This window comes from Gopherus evgoodei, chromosome 5, assembly GCF_007399415.2.
Source record: "Gopherus evgoodei ecotype Sinaloan lineage chromosome 5, rGopEvg1_v1.p, whole genome shotgun sequence".
In the NCBI taxonomy this organism is placed as follows: domain Eukaryota; kingdom Metazoa; phylum Chordata; order Testudines; family Testudinidae; genus Gopherus; species Gopherus evgoodei.
In genome coordinates, this window is record NC_044326.1 from 2,930,390 (window position 1) to 2,957,470 (window position 27,081).

Below are 27,081 nucleotides of genomic sequence, written 5' to 3' on the forward strand. Positions count from 1 at the left end.
TTTCAGCATTTTTTTTTTAGTTTTTTGACTATTTAAATTTTCACAGTTGTGGGGTTCAGACAATATTTAACGAGTGTAGCTACCGATATTCAAAAAGTTGAAGCTTTGCAGCTGTTAAAACACAAATTATCAACATCACATGTCCAAATATATAAAGTAAAGATCCTTAAATCAAAGTCTAAGTTCTCCAGCAGCATTTTTTGTACTTTGCTGCTCTGTGCACTTGGATTAGTGTCGATGGGAATACGTTTTCATCCGTGTGTGTGTACGGTGAAATAGATGTCGACTGACATTTACTGATATAAATTACATATAGGCTTGGAAAGATTAATTTATCATTAACAAACATATATGCAATACACATTCAAAATGATTAAATATAAACAATATAAATCAGTTTCTAAAACATGGAATCATAGAATATCAGGGTTGGAAGGGACCTCAGGAGGTATCTAGTCCAACCCCCTGCTCAAAGCAGGACCAATCCCCAACTATATCAGCTTAAACCAAGCTATTTCAAGGACCTCACAAATGCAAGAGGGTGTTGCGGGGTTTTTTGGAGAGAGGTGGGCGAGGGTATAATTGATTTCTGGTGATGATGTTCACATTATGAAGGACTCTGCTCCACTCACAGATCCCAGAGTATGCAGAGTTGATTGTAAACTCAGCCCCTTTGATCCGTAATCAGCAAATGACATAAACCTGCGTCCCTGCGAGGCTCTCTTTGTGGAGCAGAGCCACGCTTTAATCCAGGGCAGGGGTCCCCAACGCAGCGCCTGCAGGGGCATCTTAATGTGCCCACGTCCCGGACCCCGGGAGAGCACCCGCTGAAATGTCACTGAATTTCAGCGGCATTTCAGCGGGGATGCCTCTTGATGACATCATCTGTTGACGGCAACTGGCGTCATTGAGAGGCGTCACCGCCGAAATTTGGGGGTGACGCCTCTCGATGACGCCGCTTGCCGTCGACAATTGATGTCATCAAGAGGCGTCACCCTCGAATTTTGGCGGCGATGCCTCTCGACGACGCCATTTGCTGTCGACAATTGACGTCATTGAGAGGCATCACTCCCGAATTTCGGTGGCAACGCCTCTCAATGATGTAGAGACACCCTCAGAGGTCCCAGTCAGGACCAAAGCCCTGTTGTATTGGGAGCTGTGCAGGTATCACTGCCCCAAAAGAGCTTGGGCCTAGATCCTCAAAGGTATTTGGGTTCCGAATTTCCATTGATTGAAAAACTACCTTTTGAGGATCTGGGCCTTACATCCTAGATAGGGACAAGATGCAACAGGAGGAAGAGGAGGTCATGTGATGGTGAGGGGATTGCAGTGGTGCACACATACATTCAAAGTATCCGATTCTCTCTGAAAGCGGCTCTTTCTCTGATGATTTGCTGAAAGCTGTGAGTGCGGACCTGGAAAACACCAAGAAAACTCTCTGGCTTGGAGAGTACCATCTAAGCTATTTAGCTGGCCATGGCAGAGAGATGATATTTTCAAAATGGGCCATTGGCCCAGGAATGTTTGCATTTGGAAAGCAAAATCTGGTCCATGCCAACTGTGAGGAATAAGTACTGTGTGCGTTAAGGGCAGCCTGAGCGCTCCTTTTTAATTTAATATTTGCCTGGGGTTGTGAAGGTGTAAAGTCCTGTGTGCATGCTTCCTAGCAGGGTCTCTATTGGTTTGGAATTGGTGCTTGTTGCCTGGTTTGTTTTCTTTTTACCTTGTCCTGCACCTAAAAATAAGTGTTTATCTTTGTGGATTTTGTCCTCTGTTTGCCAAAGAAAGGGAGCTTGGAATCTGCTGCTTCTCATTCGCTTCCTACAGCAGGAGCTGGATTCTGCTCTGTTTTTCCAAGGATAAATCCAAATTAACTCCATTCAGGGCAGTGGATTAATTAAGATAGGTCATCTTATTAATTAGCCTCTTAGAGCTGGTATGGCATCTTCTCTGTATGTATATATATACTTTTCTTATATGTTCCATTCTGTGCATCCGATGAAGTGGGCTGTAGCCCACAAAAGCTTGTTAGTCTCTAAGGTGCCACAAGTCCTCCTGTTCTTTTTTCTGGATTTACAGTGCTGTAACCTCCATCAGAAGGTGACTGTGTCTTCTGTCCCTTAATGGTTGGTTTTATACTTTCCTTGTTTTCGACTGAACGGAGCCTGAGCTATTGCTTCAGCCTGTTTACAGCTCAGGACGCCTGTTGAAAGCTACCTGCTTCTGGGTATGGAATGTCTGTCTTTGAATCAGGTAGACAAAGCATCTGGCTTTCTCAGAAGTGGGTAGGTCATGCAAATTCCTTCTCTGGGCTATTTGTTTTGACCAGAACCTCCTTTCCTCGGTGGCCACACTACATGCTGAGACAAATATATTCCTGGCCATGAATGTAAGTGATCATTGGGAAAGGGAACAGTTTGAGCATTACAAGGTAATAAGGAATCCACGCATTCAGCTCCTTTTTACGATACCCTGAGAGCTGAATGACGACAGCGTCATGGATTGTCCTGTGAGATTGGGACGTCGGGTTGATTTTTGGCCTCTGGTTGATGATGGGAGCATTGTGGTGGGGGCCTAGGACGATGCACAAAGGCGTGTTATTTACAGAAGTCTGGCTTGGGCTGTCGCAGCCTGAATCTGCACTGGTGGCAATATTTTAAATTCTCCCTGTTGCTGAGTAAATCCCTCCAAGAAACATTTGAAATCAACTTCTCTTCGAAAAATAGCAGGGAGGTAACACTGTCCAGGTCTACTAGCAGTTGTCCCACCAAGAGTCTTATGGTGCTTTACAAACATAATGAACAACCCTCCTGGAAGGGGAGTCAGCATCATATTCCTCACTTCACCAATGGGGAAACTGAGGCCTAGAGAGACAGTGATGCCCCAGGTTGCCCAGGAAGTCAGAGCCAGGAATAGAACTTGGATTTCTTCATCTTCAGTATTGTACTTTAACTACTGCTCTGTTCTCCCTCCCTATTTTTACGTATTCAAAGATTGACAGATTCAAAGGCCAGAAGGGACCATCGTGATCATCTAGTCTGACCTCCTGCATAGCACAGGCCAGAGAACTGCCCCACAATAATCCCTAGAGCTGAACTTTTAGACAAAGTGTGAATCTTGATTTAAAAATGGTCACTGATGGAGAATCCACCACAACCCTTGGTAAATTGTTGCAGCTGTCAATTACTTTCCCCGTTGAAAACGCACACCTTATTTCCAGTCGAAATTTGTCTAGCTTCAACTTCCAACCATTGGATCATGTCAGACCTTTCCCTGCCAGATTGAAGAGCCCATTGTTAAATATTTGTTCCCCAGGTAGTTATTTATAGACCGTGATCAAATCACCCCTTAACCTTCTCTTTATGAAGCTAAATAGGTTGACTCAAGCAGTGCGGTCTCTATAAGGGATGTTTTCTAATCCTTTAATCATTCTCATGGCTCTTCTCTGAATCCTCTCCAATTTATCCACATCCTTCTTGACTTGGGGGTGCCAGAACTAGACACACTAGTTGCAAACATAAATTGTCAGTCTTGTGCTACATCTTGGGAAAAGATGGCAAGAAACCCAGACCAAAAGATGGCAAGAAACCCTCTCAGTGGACGGTAATCCAAGCTGATAATCCTACAGTGATGTCTGATGAGAGATTTGCATCTTGGGGTTGTTGTAGAAACAACCCTCAAGTGCTGCCCTGGTGGTTCATGAGGTCATCAGCAGAGCTAGGCTATGAGCTCTTTTTTTTATTTTTTTGGATCACTGGCAGTTCTGAGAAATTGAAAAAACATTTTGGTTCGAGCTGAACTGAATCAGAAACATTTCAGCACATTGCAAAAGGCCGTGTTGGGTTGGTTGAAACACGTCGTTCAACCCGTAACATTTTGTTTCCTGGCATTCTGAAGGGATTGAATTCACACAGCTGGAAAGGGAGAAGAGACTGTCCTCTTATAACTTCTAGCCCAAGGGTTCAGGTACTTCCTCCAGATGTGGGAGATCCAGGTTTGAATCCCCACTCTAGAGCAGGGATCGAACCTAGGTCTCCACACTTCTGGTGAGTGCCCAAACCACCGGGGGGCGGGGGCATTCTCGGTCTGTCCTATTGAAGCGGTTCTACTTTGTATACATGAATATTCATTGGAACAGGGGCTTGAACTTGGGTTCCTAGGCACCAGGCATCCTCTCACTATCTGGCCCAATGACATTCAAACATTTTATACAAAGCGGATTCGTTTTCTAAGGCAAATGAGCTACAGCTGCAGGGTGGCTTTCTTTTTGTCAGACTTAAGTGCTGTACCTACAGGGGGTTCTGTTGAAGGCTCTCTGAGTGTCACGGGAAAGGGTCACCACTAGTCTGTGACCATGAGAGACAGGGGCTGAAATTTACTGAGAAGCATATATTAATGGCATATATTAAAGAAATGCACAAAGTACAGTGGACACATCATTACGCTAGTTTTTCCCCCAATTGGTCCCTGTAGCCTGAGTCATCTTATAGCAGCAATGCAGGGAGCCATGCAGGGGAAGAAAGTTGCTGGTGTTAGGAAATAGATTCCCCACTTGGAGCTTGCATCTGGCTGTTAAATGGCCAGGGGAAAATATTGCAAAGATTAATAAAAATAGATCTTGTTTAAGCTGAGAAGGCCATACCCAGTGAAAGGTGTTGGGGCAATGGAAGGAGGTCGAATGTAATTTACACATATTGGAATTTGGCCATGATGCCAAGGTTAAAGTGCTATGGGATAGTTAGTGACTGCAAGGGATCCAAATGTTTGTATTTACATCTTTTTGGAAAGACAGCCATCCCTGCAGCGCAGCACAGCACCCCCTAGGGCAGACCTCACTCTCTGCAGTACAGCCATGGGGGAGGTGACATTGCACTCATAGACTCATAGGTCAGAAGGGACCAATATGATCATCTAGTCTGACCTCCTGCACAAGGCACTCTATATGATTTTATGAAAATATGCTAATAAGTGTGAATATAATGTAACTGGAATATGCTTCATTCAAAAGATCTCTTGTAATGTATGATTACAAAGCTTATAATCTACTGAGTGTGGTCATCCTATTTGTATAAATGTATCACTCTTGTACCTGAAACTAGAAATATGAAACAATACCCTGAGGGCCTATTGTAATTATGCAAAGTGGGGGCCATTAATGGTGGTTTGGAATCTTGATGGCTCCCATTAACCAGGACAGTTGACTGTAAACGGCTCTGTTTTACTTGTAAGTCTTCCTGTATACATGTGTGCTGGCAAGTGGGTAATGGGGTCTTACAGTGACATGTGATCATATCACCTGAACTGGAATCCATCTTTAACCTGGTGCTTTTCCCATTGAGAAGGAGGGGTGGGAACCCAGAGGGAGACAAGGATTCCTGCCTTGAGCAAAAGATATATAAGTGGGTGGAACAGAACAAAGGGGCTGCAGTCATGAGAAATCCCCTAGCTACCGCCTGAGCTGGAACAAGGGCTGTACAGGGGAAAGGATTGGGCCCAGACTAGGAAGGCTTCCAGTCTGTGATAGAAGCTTATTGAAACAAGTCTGAGGGTGAGATTTACCTATATTCAGTTTTCTTACTGTATTAGGCTTAGACTTGCGTGTTTTATTTTATTTTGCTTGGTGATTCACTTTGTTCTGTCTGTTATTACTTGAAACCACTTAAATCCTACTTTCTATATTTAATAAAATCACTTTTTACTTATTAATTAACCCAGAGTATGTGTTAATACCTGGGAGGGCAAACAGCTGTGCATCTCTCTCTATCAGTGTTACAGAGGGTGAACAATTTATGAGTTTAGCCCATATAAGCTTTATACAGGGTAAAACAGATTTATTTGGGATTTGGACCCCATTGGGAGCTGGGTGCCTGAATGCTGGAGACAGGAGCACTTCTTAATCTGTTTTCAGATAAGCCTGCAGTTTTGGGGGGACGTGGTTCAGACCTGGATCTGTGTTTGTCATAAACAGATAGCTAAGGGTTAATGTCTCTTTCACCTGAAGCACCTGACCAGAGGACCAATCAGGAAACCGGATATTTTTCAACTCTGGGTGGAGGGAAGTTTGTGTCTGAGTCTTTTGTCTGTCTGCCTGCTTTCTCTGAGCTTTGGAGAAGTAGTTTCTGCTTTGTAATCTTCTGTTTCTAAGTGTAAGGACAAAGAGATCAGATAGTAAGTTATATGGTTTCTTTTCTTTGGTATTTGCATGAATATAAGTGCTGGAGTGCTTTGATTTGTATTCTTTTTGAATAAGGCTGTTTATTCAATATTCTTTTAAGCAATTGACCCTGTATTTTGTCACCTTAATACAGAGAGACCATTTGTATGTATTTTTCTTTCTTTTTATATAAAGCTTTCTTTTAAGACCTGTTGGAGTTTTCTTTTCTGGGAAATTTCAGGGAAATTTAGTCTGTACTCACCAGGGAATTGGTGGGAGGAAGAAATCAGGGGGAGATCTGTGTGTGTTGAATTGGCTAGCCTGATTTTGCATTCCCTCTGGGTGAAGAGGAAAGTGCTTTTGTTTCCAGGACTGGGAACGGAGAGGGGGAGTCACTCTGTTTGGATTCACAGAGCTTGTGTCTGTGTATCTCTCCAGGAGCACCTGGAGGGGGGAAGGGAAAAAGGATTATTTCCCTTTGTTGTGAGACTCAAGGGATTTGGGTCTTGGGGTCCCCAGGGAAGGTTTTTCAGGGGGACCAGAGTGCCCCAAAACACTCTAATTTTTTGGGTGGTGGCAGCAAGTACCAGGTACAAGCTGGTAACTAAGCTTGGAGGTTTTCATGCTAACCCCCATATTTTGGACGCTAAGGTCCAAATCTGGGACTAAAGTTATGACAGTGTTGCAGCAGGCTAGCGTGTCTGGCACAACCGGGCAGGGCACTGAAGTCCCAAGCTGCCAGGGAAAATGGGCTCAGAGGTAGTCTCAGCACATCAGGTGGCAGGGGTTTCTATGACCCAATCCGGCACAGGAGGGTTGAGGTCAATATTGATGGCCAGGGAAGAGCACCCCCTGCTGAGTCACTAACACCACTCCTTGCAGCTGCTAGGTTTTTCTTAGCAACATGCCATCCAGGTATCCGTGAAATGTTAGTTGCTTAGGTCTGGCGTTTGTAACCAAGCAACACCACCACAGTTGGTGCAGAGGGGAAGCTGCAGTCCCTGCCCTGCGGTTCGTGTTTCCCTTAGTGGTGAGGAACTTGTGTCAAAGTGCAGAGTTTGCCAAGTAACAGCGGGCGTATCTGGTGTGGGGTCATCCCATCCCTTAGAAATAAAGGGCCAGATCCCCAACTGGGGTAAATCAACCACAGCTTCAGTGGAATCAGTGGGCCAGATCTCCAGCTGCTGTGAAGAACTATCATCACTCTACAGCAGTCAATGGGGCAGATCCCCAGTTGGTGTAAATCAACGTTGCTCCATTGTTACCCAAGCCAAGGATCTGGCCCCAACTGTTTAAACACAGAGAGAGAAAACCTGGTTCCCGTCGTGTCCCTTGTGGCCGCCCTGCCTCCAGGGGCACCGGGATTTGTGCAGCAAATGGAGCCGTGGAAATGAACGGGATTTGGCAGATGATTTGTGTTCAGTCAAACTTAAAAATAGGGGGAAATAATAAACCTAAGGCTGGCTGCTTGAGTGAGCTCCAGGCGCCTTCCCTCTCCCTGCTAGGATGATAACCCCTTCGAAGAGCGGCTGCATTATAAATTATGTTACAGGCTTGTCTGGGCACCTCCCTTCCCAGCTTCCCCTCATTGTCTCCCCACGGTGACTGATCCCTCTTTTCCAGGAATTCTCATCTTGCTGCTTTAGTTAGCTGTGCAGCGTATTTCATTGCACAGCACGAGTGCGAAGGGAAAGTGGGGAGCTCGGTTAGCCCATCTGGCAGGGCTTTGGGTCAGAGCAGCCGAAGGGGTTACCCAAAGAGAGAGACGTAAGGGAGGATTTGAATCCAGGAGGAGAGCAAATTCAAAGAGATGCGGATAGATTAAAAACCGGGGGTGGGATTCCCAGCTGGTGTTGCAGGCTAGGTCCAGGTTTGGCTGTTTGGAGCTTCTCTCTGTCCACATTGCCTGGCTCTAGTTTAGCCTTCATCATCTCCTGATCCTTGGTGGCTGTAATCTGCTCCTCTCTGGCCTCGCCACCAGCCACGTTGCCCCCTCGAGCATGTTCAGAACATTCCTGGCTTGTTCCTCCAGCCCCATAAATCCTCGTCTTTGTGCTCCCCCCACAGCTCCCTTTCTCCTCTGCCTCGACCCCAGGCCCCTTGCCTTTGCCTGTAAGATCCATCATCACTTAGCCCCACCCTCTCTGTCTGCCCAATTAGCTTCTTGACCAATCAGCTCGCCACCAGCAATAGCACCTCCATCGCTCCTTTGTCCGCTTCTCCCTTGAGCACCCCCGGCTCTCTCACGCTGCCCCCTGTGCATGGGGTAAACTCCCCCTTCAATATTCATGACGTCGCCTTTGTCCTCGTCTGAATCTCTCCTGTGCTGTGCTGTCCACAGACCACCCACCCATCTGGCACTGCGTAGCCAGGGGCGACCTGGGACTTCTGCCCTTCTGCTCAATTCTTTTGCCTCATGTTCCCACTTCACCCCTGCTCTGGTCCACTGTTTTTGTGCCTGGCATGATATGGGACCTCGCTCCTTGACGGGGTTTCCAGACGTAGCCTTGATATAAATAAATACAGGTGTTAGCTCACATGTCTCCATCAACAGTGCCAATATACAGAAGTAACAGTATTCCTAGCCCCACGCCTTCAAAAAGCACAAATCAGGCCCCAAAGACTCAAAAGCCTGAAAAATAAAAATCAGGTTCTTTTTAGTTGCCTTTCCGTTTTTGAGCTGTTAGCAACCACCTGGGCTAGAAACTTGCATTTTTCCCTAATAGAAGCTGAGATTCTAGCCTGATCACGTGATTCCGGGAGCTGGGCTTTGAGAAAAACACCAATGACTGTGAGATTTGCAATCGGATCGCAAGCAGCACCAGTCTAATACTAAGAATTAGTACAAGATTCACACCCCCAATCATTTTCGTGGAACTTAAGCTCCCAAGGAAACTGGAAGGGCTGAGTTCAGAGAGTCCAGCATCCCAGTGCAATGAGGTGGATGTGCTATAAATACTTAGGGCTTGTGTCTGTGGCGAGTTAGTATTGGGTGAATTGGGGTGGGACTCTTGTCATAACATATTCCCAGATTTGGACCTTAGCGTCCAAAATATGGGTGTTAGCATGAAAACCTCCAAGCTTAGTTACCAGCTTGGACCTGGTAAAGCTGCCACCACCCAAAAAATTAGAGTATTTTGGGGCACTCTGGTCCCCCCAAAAACCTTCCCTGGGGACCCCAAGACCCAAATTCCTTGAGTCTTACAACAAAGGGGAATAAACCATTTCCCTTCCCCCTCCTCCTTCCAGGTATTCCCTCCCTGGGTTCCTGGAGAGATACACAGAAGCAAGCTCCGTGAATCTAAACAGAGGGATTCCACCCTCCCTATTTCCAGTCCTGGAAACACAAGTACCGAGAGAGAGAGCCAAGCTCCCCCCCCTTCACCCAGAGGGAATGCAAAGTCAGGCTAGTAAATCTAACACACACAGATTTCCCCCTGACTTCTTCCTCCCACCAATTCCCTGGTGAGCTACAGACTCAATTCCCTGGAGTTCCCTACTAAAGAAAAAACTCCCAACAGGTCTTAAAAAAAAAAGCTTTATGTAAAAAGAAAGAAAAATACATAAAAATGGTCTCTCTGTATTAAGGTGACAAATACAGGGTCAATTGCTTAAAAGAAATATGAATAAACAGCCTTATTCAAAAGAACACAATTCAAAACACTCCAGCAACTACACACCTATAAAAAACAATAACCCCTATTGTTTTATGATCTTTGTACTCACAACTTGGAAACAGAAGATTAGAAAGCAAGAGACAAAAAAAAGATCCTTCCCATAGCCAAGAGGGACAGACACAAAACAAAAAACAAAGGACTCACACACAAACTTCCCTCCACCCAGATTTGAAAAAGTCTTGTTTCCTGATTGGTCCTCTGGTCAGGTGTTTCAGGTTACTCCTTTCCAGGTGAAAGAGACATTAACCCTTAGCTATCTGTTTATGACAACTCTACAATGCACTAGCCCGCTGGGCTGTAATTTCCCATACGGGCCTGGCTACTGCATATTGAAGCTCCACTGTGCTCTGTGATGCACTTCCATTTGAAACAGACAGACAGATACCTGCGCTTTGACCCTAAGCACAAGGGAATCTAGATGTTTAATTCTAAAACAGTGGTTCTCATTGCAGGCCACATATGGGGCCCCCAATGTGCTACCTAGGCCACAGGCTGAGAACCACAGCCTCTCCCCAAGCTCCCCCCAAGCTCCCCCTGTGCCCAGCACCTCAAGGATTAGCCTCTTGGGTACAGAACAGACCTCACAGTGTTTTCCGTGGGCTGAGCAAACAGAAATGAAGGTAGCACATCTTGTTTGACCTCCCTGTTGTGTCAGCTAGGAGACATCTTGGTGGGTCCATCTGGTGTCCTTTTTGGCCCACTGTGGTCTCTGAGGATGGCACCCACAGCCGTTCCTCTGGCGTATCCAGCGCAGCACCAGGACAGGAGCTCTGATATCTCTTTATGTTATAGAGGAAGCTGCTAGTCTTCCTCCACACCACTCTGGCAGCTCAGTCCAGGTTGACTATCTAACCACAGGGCAGCAAACATTAGCCTGAGTCTAGCTCCCCTGCGCTGTTGAGGAAACAAGCCAAACCGTACAAGTCATGGCCTTTGCCTGTCCTCACCCTATCGCATGTGGGTGAAATATACTGACAGGGAGTGTTGTTAGCACAGCATTGAGAGAGGGGTATCTAGTGGTCAGAATGCAGGGCTGGGAGCCTGGAGCAGGGAATAGCCAGTTCATGTTCCACGTTCCCTCACTGTGCCTCAGTTTCCCCAACTATACAATGAGCTATCTCACAAGGCTATTGAGGGGACCTGTCTAGCTTAGGTGATGATACAGCCCCTATCACCAATGAACCTTGCAGTCATTAATGTATTTATCCTCACACACCCTTATGAGGCAGAGCAGTGTTGTCATCCCTGTTGACTAGATGGGGAAACTGAGGCACAGAGACTCTAAATGAGTCCCCCAAGGTGAAATAAGTAGGCCACAGGGGAGCAGGGAATTGAAGCCAGGTTTTCCGAGCCCCAAACTAGCACCCTCACCATTGGGCCATCTGTCCAGGGGAGGGGAATGAAATAATGCCTCTTATTCCCTTTTGCCCAGAAGTGTTCTAGGTTTACACTGTACCAAACTTTGCACCTATAGACCGCTGCGCCTTTCTGCCCTGCAGAGCTCCTAGGCTTTGGAGGAGCAGCGGTGTTTAGGAGGACCATGGAGAGCTCGTGCTTATCCAGAAGTTTGAGTGTCCCTGAGATCTCTGTATAATATAGATACTGGCTTTATTGCCTCAGGGGCTGGCCTCCCAGAAGCAGGTGAGAGAGAAGTGATCTTCAGGGCTTTGTCTACACGGAGTTCAGGGCTGTGTCTACACTGAGTTTCCAAACTGTAAATCTGGGGTATTTCATGTGTATTTTATACCTAATCTTGCTGGCTTCCGTGGGGCGCTATCCAGTTCACTCCAAGCCTGGGACCCCCAGTCTTAACCCGATGCATTCATTGTCTTTCTTCCTCTCCCATTAACTTGTTGTTCCTCTGATCCTTTTATAGGTTTTTGGGGGAAGCCCGAGTGCCCCTGCAGGACGTCCTGGTCAATCCCACCCTGACTGCCAGCTTTAACGCCCCCCTGCTGGACACCAAGAGACAGAGCACTGGGGTAAGTCCCTCTCCAAGTCTGGGGTTTTGGGTGCGGTGACATTTCCTTGTGGGAGGACAGTCGGGCGTGGCCAGAGGGAAGTGATACGATACACGCGCTCTCTCCACCCATCCGTAGCTCCAGTGCCCTGAAAAATCCATGATGTTGCTGAGCAAGGGAGGTCGTGGGGTCAGTCCCTGGTGGGGGTGGGAGTTCAGATCCCAGTGAAGCGTGTGAGCAGCAGAACTGGTGGAGGAGGCAGCCCTTGGGGCAAAATGCCTGTCTCATTAAAACCAGACCAGAGGCTGGGATGATTCCACCTGCTCCTCTGTTGCCCAGGCAGCCTTGAATGGAAGTCTGAACAGAATGAGGCTGCAAGCCTTGGGGTTACATTAAAATGGGGGGTTGGGGCTCCAGGAGGAGCTGATTGGAGGCACAGGAGGAGCTGGAAAAAACCGTGTACTAGATGCAGCCACCTGGCAGTGCATGGACAGTCCCAGAACTCCACAGCCGAGGCAGAATTACAGGGCGCCTTCCCCTGATGCTTTCAGTTCTTCTGTGGGCAGAGCTATGGAGGGGACATGCAGAACTCCCCCTGCTTTCAGGCACTGGGCCCAAAGGCCTGGCAGGACCCCACGGTCAGGATTCTGGGTTTCCTCCCTGACGTGTGATGTGATCCCTGGAGCCCCACAGTGCAGGTGAACCGTAGATTAGCCAAACCTCCCTGTTCGCTGAACTCCAAAGGGGCGACCTGGTAAATAGGAGGTTCCTCGAGGACTCTGGGGGACCCGGAACTGCAGAGAACCTGTCAAGCTGGCGTCAGTCCTGCAGGCTTTAGCAGCTGTGCAAGAACGGGAGGGTGGCTCTCCCAAGGTAAATCCAGATGAGAGCCATTGGTGTGGATGGATTGACACTGGTGTCGCTGAGTTAAGGATCCAGCTCCTGATTTACCAAACTCCTGGTGAGCCAATCCCTTGCCACCTCGTGCCATCACTGGTGCCCATGAGAAATGAATCATAGACTATCAGAGTTGGATGGGACCTCAGGAGGTCATCTAGTCCAACGCTCTGCTCAGGAGTGTAAGACTCTTGTAACCCTTTTGCCAGGTGAACTTGGCAGCAACAAGGGCCGGGTTAGCTGTCTGGGCATTCCTCTGGACACAATAAAACAGGGCCAGCTCGAGCCCCCACCTGCTAATCTGGGAAAATGTAACATCACTCGTGGGTGCTTCTAAGAGGCAACACATCCCCTCCTGCAAGCACCGAGTCTGTGTATAACAAAGAAAAACTTTTATTAAAAGGGAAATGGAACCCAGCATTAGTCTGGGAAACGCCACAATCACATTCAAAGCCATCCAATCGTAAGCAAAACACCCATCCTGGAGCATGCTGGGCTGTGGCCTTCGCCTCAGTTTGTCACCTTACGGCGTTCCACAAACAAACTTTCCTTTAACACGCACCCCCTCCCTCCACTGCCCCCTGCTCACAGTTGCAGCCGTTCACTCTGCATCATTGCCTTTGGCTGCTGCCTCGTTGTCCTTCACTGTGCCGCGTGCCATTGCTTCCTTTGCTACCACTTGCCTCTCTGCAGCCTCTGCCACGCCACCTCTGGAGGTTCTGCCACTGAACCCAGCTCTTAAAGCTTCTGCCAGGGGGTTTAGGGCTGAAGAAGTGGGTTTTTACCCACGAAAGCTTATGCCCAAATAAATGCGTTAGTCTTTAAGGTGCCACCAGACTCCTCATTGTTTTTGTAGTCTGATATGTTCCACTCCTTTTGCATGTCCCAGGCATGTAATGAGAACATCTGAGATCTTTCGCCAAGTTTCCTCCTCAGGTCATCCTTCCGTTCCTCGCACAGTGGTGACTTTCCAAAGTCAGACTTTGCTGGGTCTATTGCTAGAACCTCAGCTTCACATTGGGGTCCCATGATGGTATTGGGTCTGCTATCTTCTGCCCTTGTTTCACAATATCACGGCTTGTGTCATTAGCAATCACTATTATCACCATTTTCTGGGTTGCAGTGGGGAGGGTTGTGACTCCACTGGGGACCTGCACTCCTTCAGCCGGCTGCTCTACCATTGCTAATGTCCTTTTCCTGCCTTTTAGGCAGGTACTCATAACAAGCACGTCTCTCTCCGGCCTGGTATACACTACATTACGCCAACCTAACTCTGTAGGCGTCGACACTAAAATGTTGCTCCCACCAATGTAACTCGCCCACTACACCGAACGTATAATTCCACCTCCACGAGAGGCGTAGTGCTTATGTTGATGTAGTTAGGCCGATGCGGTGTCTGTGTAGACACTGCGTTACTAACATCACCTGTTAGCTGTCAGCTACACACGGGGCTCACACTAACCGCTCCAGCTGAATACCTAGGCAGAGTAAGTGTGTTCATGAAAACAAGGTCTGGTCCTGAGAGTCTGTTCCCCAGTAGATGTTAGGGGAATGCTCATTCAGACCCCACTTACGCACTGGTGTGAAACGACTGAGGGACAAGCTGGGCTCAGGTCTGGCCCAAACCAGTTCACAGGGACCCCGCTGGACATTCCTGGGTCTATTTTAAGCCTTTCCACGTGTTTCTGTTCCTGTTTAGACGAGCCCTTTTCTAAATAAAGCGTTTCCGCTCCTCTCCCAGGGAAGCGTGTGCTGTACGTCGGTAAGGCTGGGCAGTCTGCAGGACGAGACTGACTCTTTTTATAGACCTTTCCCCAGTGCAGCTGTCAAGGGCTGTGACAGTGCTGGGACCCGGCCATGCAAGTGCCTTTCCGATAAGCTAGACTCTCCCAGGAGGCCGTGCTGGCTCACCCACCTGACAACCGGCAAAGCTTCATCCTCTTTTGTCATGTCTTTCACCTCCTGTTCCTCAGCTTTGGTTTAGCCAGTGCACAGCTCATAAATCCTAATATTGTTACCGACAGGGCTGGGAATGGAACTTGGATTCAGTTCCTTATGGGGCTGGGTCAGGTCGGACCCCACCGTGTGGCTCAGATTCAAATCCCATTTTCTGGTTCAAATACAGATTAGAACAGACGTCAGTGCGAGGCTGCGGGGTCTTCCCTGGTGCGGGGGACTCAGGACAACTTCTCTTAGGATTCCCACACTGTTGATCCTGAGCCCTACCCCCAATCCAGCCCAGATCCCAAACTCTTGTGCAGACTCTAGTCCAGATCTGACCACAACCTCTGCAGACCATTTTGACCAGGTACCTTGTAGCACGAGGCCAGAAGGTCACTTTGTTTGATTTCAGCTCTGTAAAGTGACAATCCCACTAGTTCTCCAGTCCTCCACTGAATCTCCAAGGGAAACAGGGACAGAGGAGGTGAATTTCAACCTGAGTTCCCTGGAAGCTGCGTTGCCGTGCGGCAGCATATTTAGTGCCACGCAGGTGCTCAGGGAACCCACCCGGGGACCTGACATGGCCAGGATTGCCCCTTCCCCAGCCCCAACTCTGCTGTGGCTCAGACCTGCTCTAGCTGGGGCTCCCAGACCTGCTGTGGCAGCCTGTCCTGGACCCATGCATGGCCAGGGCAGCATGGCCCGGCCCAGACCCAGGCATGGCCAGGGCGACGTGACCCAGCCTGGACCCAGGTACAGCCGAGATGGCCTGCCCCCAGCCCTGGACTGGACCTGCTGGGGCTGGGGGAGGGGTGCCTATCCTGCAGCCCTAGAGCTGCTGCAGGGGGAGAGAACTGGGAGGAGTCCTCTCTCCCTGCTGTAGCCCTGGAACACCCTCCTGCACCCCAAACCTGTAATCCACAGTCCCACCCTGGAGCTCGCACCCCAGCCGGAGCTCTCACCCCCTGCACCCCAACCCTCTGCCCCAGCCATGAGCCTCCCTTCCACACTCCGAACCCCTCATCCCCACCCCCACCACCTGAATTTTGTTATATGCACCAATATAGAGGTGATGTGCCACACACCACCTCCATATTGTGCACATAACAAAATTCATTCCTCACATGGGTGGGAAAAATGAGAGGGAACACTGGTTTCAACCCTTCTTTAGCCATTGTAAGGAAGCCCATTTTCCTCCTCCCCTCCTGGTCATCTGTTCACACAAAAGCTATTGCCTTAGCATTAAACAGGGAAGTATATTGTGCACCTCTCCCCCTGGGATGTGTGAAAATATCTGTCCTAGGGCACTTCGATGGCAAGAATTTGACTTCTTCTTACAGCAGTTCCCCCGCGGCTCTGATTGTTCCTCTTTTGCTCGGCTACTGGTTTCCTTCCATTCCCAACTGGTGCTTTTCTCACCTCCTGTTTGGGGAACTCAGTTCACAGCCGGCCCGTAAATAGCGAAGTGTTCCTGTAAACAGCAGTTCTCATTCTAGAAGCATTCTGCTCTCCACTCTGGGGCCCCAGAAGTCCTGGCAGCAGATTTCCCAGGATGACAAATTGCACCTGACCTCCCTAGTTTTGGAAGCATGTTTGTTGTAGTGCTCTAATTTTACCCCAGTTGGAGGGGAGCCCTGGCATTGGGGACACTCAAGTCAGTGCATTTCTCTTCCCAAATGCATTGTGCATTGGCCACCCAATCAGCAAATGCTTTGAATGAGCTTCCTTCCTTCCTGGTAGCTGCTACACAGTTCTTCAGAGTGGGATACCTGCTAAAACTGGGCGGGCGAGTTCTGCAGTGCTTAGGCAACAATAGGAGTGGCCAGGGTAAAGGTAGAACAATAATGCCTATGTGTTCATCACTGGATCTCAAAAGCGTTTCACAGTCTTTAACATATTGAGCCTCACAACATCCCTGCATTATTATCCCCATTTTAAAGATGGAAAACTGAGGCTCAGGTCACACAGGAAGAGCAGAGGTCTTCCATGGGCTAAGCCCCACACTGCAAGAAGGATGTGGATAAATTGGAGAGAGTCCAGTGGAGGGCAACAAAAATGATTAGGGGGCTGGAGCACATGATTTATGAGGAGAGGCTGAGGGAACTGGGATTATTTAGTCTGCAGAAGAGAAGAGTGAGGGGGATTTGATAGCAGCCTTCAACTACCTGAAGGGGGGTTCCAAAGAGGATGGATCTAGATTGTTCTCAGTGGTGGCAGATGACAGAACAAGGAGTAATGGTCTCAAGTTGCAATGGGGGAGGTTTAGGTTGGATATTAGGAAACGCTATTTCACTAGGAGCGTGGTGAAGCACTGGAATGGGTTCTCTAGGGAGGTGGTGGAATCTCCTTCCTTAGAGGTTTTTAAGGTCAGGCTTGACAAAGCCCTGGCTGGGATGATTCAGTTGGGGATTGGTCCTGTTTTGAGCAGGGGGTTGGACTAGATACCTCCTGAGGTCCCTCTCAACCCTGAGATTCTATGATTCAATGCCCTAATCACTGGACTGTCTTTCCCCTGAACAGGGAGGTCTTTAATAAAAAGATCTGAGGGGAGAGAAGACAGGGCTCTTGCAGTGTGATTAGCCTTTGATTGGGGAGGGCTTTAAGTGGAGTTGGTGCCAATTAGCTAGCAGTCCCGTTTCCTGAAAGGCGTGTCTTAGCCGCAGTGCGTCATGGGCCTCGTGTCTTTAGGAAATGTAACCTATGTGGGCAAGGTTTGGAAGACCAGAAGGGGCCACTGTGACCATCTTGTCTGACCTCCTGCATGACACAGGCCAGAGAACCTCAGCCAGTGATTCCTGGATGACGCTCATCATTTGTTGTTGATCTAGAGCGTGTGTTTGAGACAGGCACAGCGACAACCAGTCTTGCTGCAAAGGCCCCAGTGATGGAGAAGCTAGAGACACAGAAGCACTAACAGGGCATTAAGAAGAAGGATGGTCTGGGGTTAAGCCATGGGTGGAAGACTCAGGAGATGTGGATTCAGTGCCTGGCTCTGTTCCAAACTCTTGTGACAGACATTACTTTCTCTGTGGCAGAGTATCCTATTTCCCACCCTCTGTCTGGTTCATTCAGGTGGCAGGACTGTCACCGATTCTGGCTTTGTGCAGTGGTCAGGCCGGTCCAGGAGGTGTTTTGCTCTTTGTGGGATTGAGAGCAGGAAACTGGATCGCAGTGGTGCTGTTTCTGTTTTCCTCTGTGGTACTGTGTGACCCTGAATGAGTCAGTGGCATGTGGGATGCTGAGCTGATAACGGTGGGCTGGGACTGAAGGAAGCCTTCATGGAAAGGCTCTGATGCTTAAAATAATTGTGGGGGGAGGGAGACTGGAAACTAATGCTGGCTGCCTCTCTGATCCTGGTTTAGTTTTATGGCCGGTGACATGAGCTTGCCAGCAGCAATACAATCACTCCCAATGTGGTGTATCTTTTCCAAATGGCTCCCAGGGCTCATTGCAACCAGGAACCCAGCTGACTCTTTTGTAGCACCTGGGTTATCGTGAATGTTTATGGTTTCCTCCTTACAGAATTAGTGTGTCAGTCTACTGGGGTCCGTCTACACCTCTAACTTCTCAAAGGGGCAGCAGTAGGCTAGCAAGTTAAGAAGAATTGTAGAAAATTGAAAAGGGAAGCCAAGGGACACAAGGAGAACTCCATGGGGCCAGCTGAGTTAAGGATAATAAGAAGGTGTTTAAAAAATATTGGGAACCAAAATAATCCTGACAATGGTATTGGTCCATTCCTGGTGGAAATGAGTTATCAATAATAATTCTGAAAAGGCAGAAGTATTCAATAAATATTTCTTTTCTGTGTTTGGGGAAAACCAGATGATATAGTCTAATCCTATGGGGATGATAAAGCTCCTTATATTCCACTGGTATCTCTGGAGTATGTTAAACAGAAACTACTAAAGTTAGGCATCTTTAAATGAGCAAGTCCAGACAACTTGGATCCAAGAGTGTTAAAAGAGCTGGATGAAGAGCTTGCTGGACCATTAATTTTGATTTTCAATAAATATTGGAGCTCTGGTGAAATTCCAGAAAACTGGAGGAAAGAGAATTTTGTGTCAGTTTTTTAAAAGGGCAAATGGGACGACTGGATAATTATAAGCCTGTCAGCCTTCCATCAATCCCGGACAAGATAATGGAGTGGCTGATATTGGACTCGATTAATAAAGAACAAAAGGAGGGTGATATAATTAATGCCAATTAACATGGGTTTATGGGAAGTGGATCCTGTCAAACTCACTTGATACCTTTTTGGCTGAGATTACAAGTTCTGGAATGATAAGAGTAATAGTGTTGATGTAAAAGCAGCAAAGAATCCTGTGGCACCTTATAGACTAACAGACGTTTTGGAGCATGGGCTTTCACCCACGATGTAATAGACTTAAACTTCACTAAGGCATTTGACTTGGTACCGTACGACATTTCGATTAAAGTCCTAGAATGAGATCAAATGAACATGGCACATGTTAAGTGGATTAAGAACTGGTAATTGATAGGTCCAAAATGTAATGACAAATGAGTGGGCATGTTTGCAGTGAGATCGTCATCGCGTGCGTCCATTTCTATGGGGGTCGGTTGTTGGCCATATGCTATAAAATGGTTACGTTAAATGGTTATATGATTAAACTTTATAATATTTTTATCAATGACCTGGAAGAAAATGTAACGTCATCACTGATCAAGTTTGCAGATGACACACAAAGTCGGGGAGTGGTAAATAATGAAGATGCCCGGTCACTAGTTCATGGGCTCTGGATCACTTGGTAAACTGGGCGCAAGCAAACGGGTTTTAAGGTGAATGTCTACATCTAGGAACAAAGGATGTAGGCCTCACTTACAGGATGGGGGGATAATCAGCTGACTAAGAGCACTCAGTGTGATGTCTTTTGTGCTTGTACAGCACCTAGCACAAGGGGACAAATAATAAGAAATTATTAGAGCTGTGGCTGGACAACAGCCCTGAAAATCAGGCCTAAGGTGTCTCAGGTTGGGCAACTAAAAATGAAGGAACCCAAAGTGAGAGGCAACACTGCAAACCCAAGTAATAAAAAATCATGATATTATCTTAAATATCATGAGATTTTTCAGCACCGGGTTTGCTGCTGCTGTTATCAAACTGTTCCACGCCAGGGCTCCCTTTCACCTAGAAATTCGCCTCCCATCTAGCCTATGCCCCCTTTCACTTACCCGGGGCAGAGGAGAGTGAGGAGATCCGGCTGGTACAGGGATTTCCTGCCCCACGACATTTTTCAAGATACTGAAAACATTTCCCGCCCGAATTGGGATGAAAAGTTGAAATTGTGAAAACTTTTGCAAACTAAAAATAAAAAATGGAATGAGAATAACAATAATAAAAAAATCAGTTTGAATCAATCAAAATGTTTTATTTCAATATTGGCAATTTAATTTTTTTTTATAACGAGCTTAAATTTCAAAGCAAAAAGATTTTTTGAACAAAAACCCACCATTTTTCATTTTCAAAATCTTGAAAGATTTTGACAAATTCTCAATATTTTCCACAATGTTTCTGAGTAGGAAGAAACTCATTGAAACGGCCCGTTCTCATGAGATGTTTTGGAATTGATGGATCTGCGTTTTCTGCTGAAAAGAGCTCTTGTCACCGATTTCCTGAGCAGCTCTAGCTGTGAGTCTCTGACCCCTCTTTGTGACCCCTAAGAGGGGGAAGGGTCCTGAATCCCAGCTTGAGAACCCTTGGTCTGCCACCTCTGGGATGATGAAATAGGGTGGAGGAGACACCCCAGGTGCTGACGCACAATCTAGCTCCGAGAGTTAGCTTTGGTGTCACTAGTTTTCAGGACTGGCAAAAGGGCACTGGTGGGGGGGGGGGCCCTCGGGAATTTCTGCAGTCAACCGGTCATTCACCTGAACGAATCTCAGTGGGAGATAAAATACCGCGCAGTGGGAGGAGGACAGCAGAGGCTAGATTGGCAGGGTTGGTGGACAATCCAGTAGACGGATTAAATATCCGTGCCTGGAATGGATGGGGTGTGCGAGCACCTGCTTGTGATTCCTGTCCCTTTTCCACACCGCCACTGTGTAATTGCTCTAGAAAAAATCATCACTGGATTTGTGATTTGGGTCCTTTTAGATGATGCCCTGAACCTGTTGACCTATGGCTAAGTCTTTGGGTGAGCAAGGTCAGCATTGCTTGGGCATGCAAAAGCACTCCTCCAATCTCTACCCCCCTGCCAGGAAGCAGGTGCCTGGGACGGTCCTCTGGCTGCTATTGGAGTGGCACGTCCAGGTCTCTGGCGGCAATTTGGCAGCGAGTCCTTCGCTCCCCTTCTTCTTTGGCGGCAGCTCAATCAGGTTTTCCCCCTTTTTTTTTTCCTTAGCTACTTGAGGTGGCATAAAAGCTGGAGCCGGCCCTGCTGTCAAGCAGTATCTCTTTAATTGGAATTTCGTTGAACCGCGCTGCCTTGTGACGGGCCCTGCTTGCACTTCATTTGTTAAACGAAAGCTTGGACTGCCAGACTCTCAGAGATAGAGACTCCATCTCTATCTGAACTGCCCAGTGCCAGGCACATCTGTGGCATTGTACCATTGACCAGTAACCGCTCAGGTGAGCTTGTGCAAGCTTCCCCACAAGCGTGAGTTCAAGTCATCCCTCGGTCCCTTTGGTTAGCCTGTTAGATACTCTCCTCTGGAAGCAGCCTGCAATTAAAGTCAAAACAAACTGACACGCACTTCATGTTTGAGGATAAAGTTCCAAATCCGGAGGTCAAATTCTGCAGTGGTATGAAGTCAGTGTTGCCAACTCTCTGTGAATCCGTTGTGAGTCTCACGGTATCTGCTTCTTTCTTAGTGCTCCTGCTCCTAGATCCTGTGATTAGGTGAAAATCTCCGCTTTTATTCTTTTAAAAAGTGGTAAGCGGGATAGCCCTTGTGGCTGCAGAGAAAAGACTGAAAGCCGGCCCTACGAAAGGTTCAAAGACCAACAGGCACATACAAAGATGATTTTTTATGAAAATCTCATGGCTTTTAAACCAGTCTCAGGCTTTTTGGGACCTTACTTGAACATTTGGGGTTGGCACTTCTGGATGGTGCTGTATAATAACTTTTGCAGCCAGTGTAAGTGGGTGAGGAAATGGGTAAAGGTGGTAAAGCAGTTCAGTTGTGCCAATTCGGAATTTTTGGGGGTGCACAGAACAATTGTCACTTGCCTTCTGAGATGGCAGGAGGAGCAGCAGTGGGAAAACCAGCGTGTGGGAGAGAAGGCAGTTTGTAAATTCCTAGAGCTTAAGGCCAGAAGGGACCATTAGATCATGCGGTCTGATGTCCTGTCGGGCACAGGCCAGAGGGTGTCTTCCAGTGACCCCTGCACTCAGGGATGGTTTTAGGCCAATTCCACCAATTCCCCTGAATCCGGCCCCGCGCCTCAGAAGGTCCCGCGCCCAGTAAGAATCTCTTCCCTGGCTAGAGGCGCCTTTTAAATTTTTGCTTACCTGGCGGCGCTCCGGGTCTTCAGCGGCACTTTGGCGGTGGGTCCTTCGCTCTCTCTGGGTCTTCGGCACTTCGGCGGTGGGTCCTTCAGTGCCGCCGAAGACCTGGAGTGAGTGAAGGACCCACTGCCGAAGTGCCACAGAAGACTCAGAGCACCGCCCGGTGAGTACAAGCCCCATGTGGTTTTTTTACATGTTTTTTTTAGTCATCCCTGCCGGGGCCCTGTCAAAACTGTTCAAATAGGGCCCCGCACTTCCTAAAGCCGGCCTTGCCTGCACTGAACCCAGTCACGTGTGTTGGGCTAAAGCAGAAAATTAATCCCTTTCCTTACTCTGCACCATCCTGTTTTTCCTTCTACTCCTTCTCCCCAGCATGGCACTTCCAGCATCACAGCTCTCTCCAATCCTGGAGCGCGAGAAATGTTTCAAGTGTTAAAATTTCAACCACATTTCAAAAGTTGAAAAAATTGAGGAAAAAATGGGTGGAATTTTTTGTGAAATTTGTCCGCGATAGTTGGCCAACATTTTTCAAATAAAAATAAATAAATCACATTTGTTTCTTCTTTTTGAGCAGCTCTGCCATGCTGGGCCATTGGCCCAGATTGAAGCAGAAAGAATTGTGCCATCTACCAACTGACTGATATCTTTGCCCTGGGGCACCCTGTTCTTTTCCATGGAAGTCTCTAGCTTTACTCCTCTTGTTATATCTGATAAGATCCCAGTTGAAGAAAATGTGTCAACAGCTGGGGATTTACAGTAGTAAGTTCCTGTTTCCCAGGTACAGGTTGTTAGTGCATTTGCAGATGGACAGTAGAGAGGATGTGAATCTCTTTTTGTCTGTTAAGGTTTCATCTTGGGGACGAATTGTTACTGACATAAAATCCTCCATCTAGCATATGCCAGATTTTAGGGTGTTGTAATCTGCTATTCGTACAGTTCTGGGCACCGCATTTCAAGAAAGATGTGGAGAAATTGGAGAGGGTCCAGAGAAGAGCAACAAGAATGATTAAAGGTCTTGAGAACATGACCTATGAAGGAAGGCTGAAGGAATTGGGTTTGTTTAGTTTGGAAAAGAGAAGACTGAGAGGGGACCTGATAGCAGTTTTCAGGTATCTAAAAGGGTGTCATCAGGAGGAGGGAGAAAACTTGTTCACCTTAGCCTCTAATGACAGAACAAGAAACAATGGGCTTAAACTGCAGCAAGGGAGATTTAGGTTGGACATTAGGAAAAAGTTCCTAACTGTCAGGGTAGTTAAACACTGGAATAGATTGCCTAGGGAAGTTGTGGAATCTCCATCGCTGGAGATATTTAAGATTAGGTTAGATAAATGTCTATCAGGGATGGTCTAGACAGTATTTGGTCCTGCCATGAGGGCAGGGGACTGGACTCGATGACCTCTCGAGGTCCCTTCCAGTCCTAGAGTCTATGAGTCTATGAGTCTATGGGGCAACCATCTCCCACTCCCCCTTTGCCCCACCCCATGGATTCCATTTCCAGGAGAAGCAGGGATGCAGCTGTCTGGATATCTATTTGATCTGCCTTGAAGGCATGGACGGTGCATTGCGATTTGCATGTAAAACAGGGATTCAGGCTTGTTTTAATTCTGAAAACCAGAATGAATCTTCCCCACACTTGCCCATTGGCTCTCCAAGTGCAGATTCAATGTTCCGTCAGGTTGCAAGTCAATCTGGGCATTGATTTGAGTTGCTGAGGTGTGTGCTTAGATTGTTGGCTCTTTGGGATAGGGACTGGCATTTTGTTCTGGGATTGTACAGAGCCTTGCATAGTGGGGTCCTGGGCCATGAATGGGGCTTCTAGGTGCTGTGGTAGTAATACATGTAGATTTCTGTAAAGAGATTCACTTGCTCCTGCATGATATTTTGATTAAAAAAAATAGAACGATGTAAAGTTAAATGGGCACACATTAAATGGATTGAAAGCTGCCCAACTATACGCTGGGGATTTATGAGTTGGAAGCAACAGAGGAGAAGAAAGACATGGGTATATTGGTTGACCACAGGATGACTATGAGCTGCCAGTGTGATGCAGCTGTGAGAAAGACTAATGCAGTCCTAGGATGCATCAGGTGAGGTATTTCCAGTAGAGGCAGGGAAGTGTTAGTACTGTTATACACAGCACCGGTGAGATCTCATCTGGAATCCTGTGTGCAGTTCTGGTCTCCCACATGTAAGAAGGATGAATTCAAACTAGAACAGGTGCAGAGAAGGGCTACTAGGATGATCTGAGGAATGGAAAACCTCCCTTATGAGAGGAGACTCAGAGAGCTTGGCTTGTTTAGTCTAACCGAATGAAGGCCGAGGGGAGATATGATTGCTCTTAGAAATACATCAGAGGGATAAACACCAGGGAGGGGGAGAGGTTATCTAACTTAAGGGCCAATGTGGACATAAGAACCAATGGCTATAAACTGGCCCTCAGCTAGTTTGGGCTTGAAATTAGATGAAGGTTTCTAACCATCAGAGGAGTAAAGTTCGGGAACAGCCTCCCAAGGGGACTAATGGGGGCAAAAAACCTAACTGCCTTCAAGACTGAGCTTGCTAAGTTGATGGAGGGGATGGTCTGAGGAGACTGACTACATGGGCATGTAGCCGATCTGCGACTGCTAGTAGCAAATATCCCCCGGGGCCGGTGATGGAACACTGGTTGGGCAGGGCTCGGAGTTACTACAAAGGATTCTTTCCCAGGGGTCTGGCTGGTGGGTCTCGCCAAAATACTCAGTGTTCACCTGACTGCCATATTTGGAGTTGGGAAGGAATTTTCCCTCAGGTCAGATAGTCACAGACTTTTTGCCTCCCTCTGCAGCATGGGGCATGGGTCACTTGCAGGTTTAAACTTGTGTAAATGGTGAACTCTTAACCTCAAGTCTGTAAATCATGATCTGAGACATGAGTAACTCAGCCCAGGGGCGGCGTACTTTCCCAAAAGTGTGTGTGTGTGGAGGGGTGGGGGGTGGAGCAGAGGCAGCTCTGGACAGCCACGGATCCTCTGCCTGCCTGGGGTGGGGGAGCCCAAGAGTGGCCCCCAGCCTGTGTCCCTGCCCCCCGGGGACCCCGCCAAGGGCAGGTGGAGGGGCTGCAGCTCCTCACAACTGCCCGCGTGGCTCTTACTGTGGCTGGGCTGCAGTGCCGAGGCCCTGCCCCCTGACTGGAGTAAGAGCCGCTCGGACAGCTGTGAGGCACTGCAGACCCTCCACCTGCCCTAGTGGGAGGGGACACGGGCCGGGAACTGCTCCGTGGCTCCCCAAAGCTGCCCGGGGCTCCAGCTGCTGGCCTGGCCAGAAGGTGGGGTCTTGGGGGAAAGAGGAGAGGCGGGGTCCATGGCGAAACATGAGAGGGCCATGGCCACCTGTTCCCCTCCCATTCTGGTGTCCCTGACTCAGCCAGAGGTCAGGGGCCTATTACAGGAGTGAGTGGTGCGGTTCCATGGCCTGCGATGTGCAGGAGCTCAGACTAGATGATCATGATGGTCCCTTCTGACCTTAAAGTCTGTGAGTCTAACTAATGGGTCTCAAAATGTAACTGTAAATGGGGAATCCTCCTGAAGCAGGTATGTTTCCAGTGGGGTCCAGCAGGGAGTGGATCTGAACCCTATGTTGTTTGACATTTTTACCAGTGACCTGGAAGAAAACATAGAATCATCACGGGTAAAGTTTGCTGAGGATACAAAAATTGGGGGAGTGGGAGATAATGAAGACGACAGGTCACTGATACAGCGTGATCTGGGTTGCTTGATAAGCTGGGTACAAGCCAACAATACGTTTGAATATCATGGAAGATAAATGCCTACATCTGGGAACAAAGAATGTAGGCCACACTTACAGGATGGGGGACTCTCTCCTGGGAAGCCGGGACTCTGAAAAAGATTTGGGGTCCTGGTGGATAATCAGCTGAATGTGAGCTCGCACTGTGATGCTGTGGCCAGAACGGCTAATGTGATCTTTAGATGCATAAATAGGATCCTCCGGGAGGAGTGGAGGGGTTATTTTACCTCTGTATTTATCATTGGTGTGACCGCTTCCGGAGCACCGTGTCCAGTTCTGGTGCCCACGGTTCAGGAAGGTTGTTGATAAATTGGAGAAGTTTCAGAGAAGAGCCATGAAAATGATTAGAGGGTTAGAAAACCTGCCTTGTAGCTAGAGACTCAAGGAGCACGATCTATTTAGCTTAACAAAGAGGAGGTTAAGGGGTGACTTGCTTACAGACTATACGTACCTACCTGGGGAATGGCTATTTAATCGTGGGCTCTTCAGTAAGGTATAAGATGATCCAAGGGCTGGAAGTTGAAGCTAGACAAATTCAGACAGGAAATGAGGCGTACGTTTTTAACAGTGAGAGTAATGAACGAGTGGAACAGTTTCCCCAGGGTCATGGTGGACTCTCCAGCACAGACAATTGTAAACTCACGAATGGATGTGTTTCTGTGCTAGGAGTTATTTTGGGACAGTTGCAGGGTCTGTGTGATGCAGGAGGTCAGCCTGGATGATCACAGTGGTCCTTTCTGGCCTTGGAATCTATGAAAAAAACCTGTGAATAAATAATAACAGTGGCTCCTTTTTGACAGCTAACCTTGCCCGTGACGTGTATTCAGATCCAGTGATAGTGCCTTTGCCTTTCTCATTAAAGGAGGCCTGAGCACTTGAAGAAGCCATATCAAAAACTCTTGGAGGTTGGCAGCCTTATCCCCATTTTACAGTTGAGGAGACTGCGGCACAGAGATGCAGAGCCGCCCAATGTACCATAGCAGTCACTGGCAGCACTGGGAATAGAACCCATGTCTGTGGTCCCTCGACACTATGCACCACTAGCCCCCAGTTCTGCTTCTTGTCCGTCTGTGCCCCTCCAGCCCCGCTTCCTTTTCCATTTCCAAAACAGTTTCTCCATTCTTTGGCTTTAGAGACACTAAACAGTCTAAAGCTGCCCTCTAGTGGCCAATTATTTAATCACAAGCCCATTTTCAAATTATC

The 27,081-nt window shown here is 47.8% G+C and overlaps 1 protein-coding gene across 8 annotated transcripts in view; it reads left to right on the forward strand.

Moving 5' to 3' along the window:
- Window positions 1–27,081, forward strand: part of DYSF (dysferlin) — a 315,864-nt gene that overhangs the window by 48,054 nt on the left and 240,729 nt on the right. For all 8 annotated transcript variants that reach the window (XM_030563895.1, XM_030563898.1, XM_030563902.1 and 5 more), the window contains exon 4: window positions 11,708–11,813. In XM_030563895.1, coding sequence (XP_030419755.1) covers window positions 11,708–11,813 — 106 coding nt within the window. The remainder of the gene's footprint in view (window positions 1–11,707; window positions 11,814–27,081) is intronic.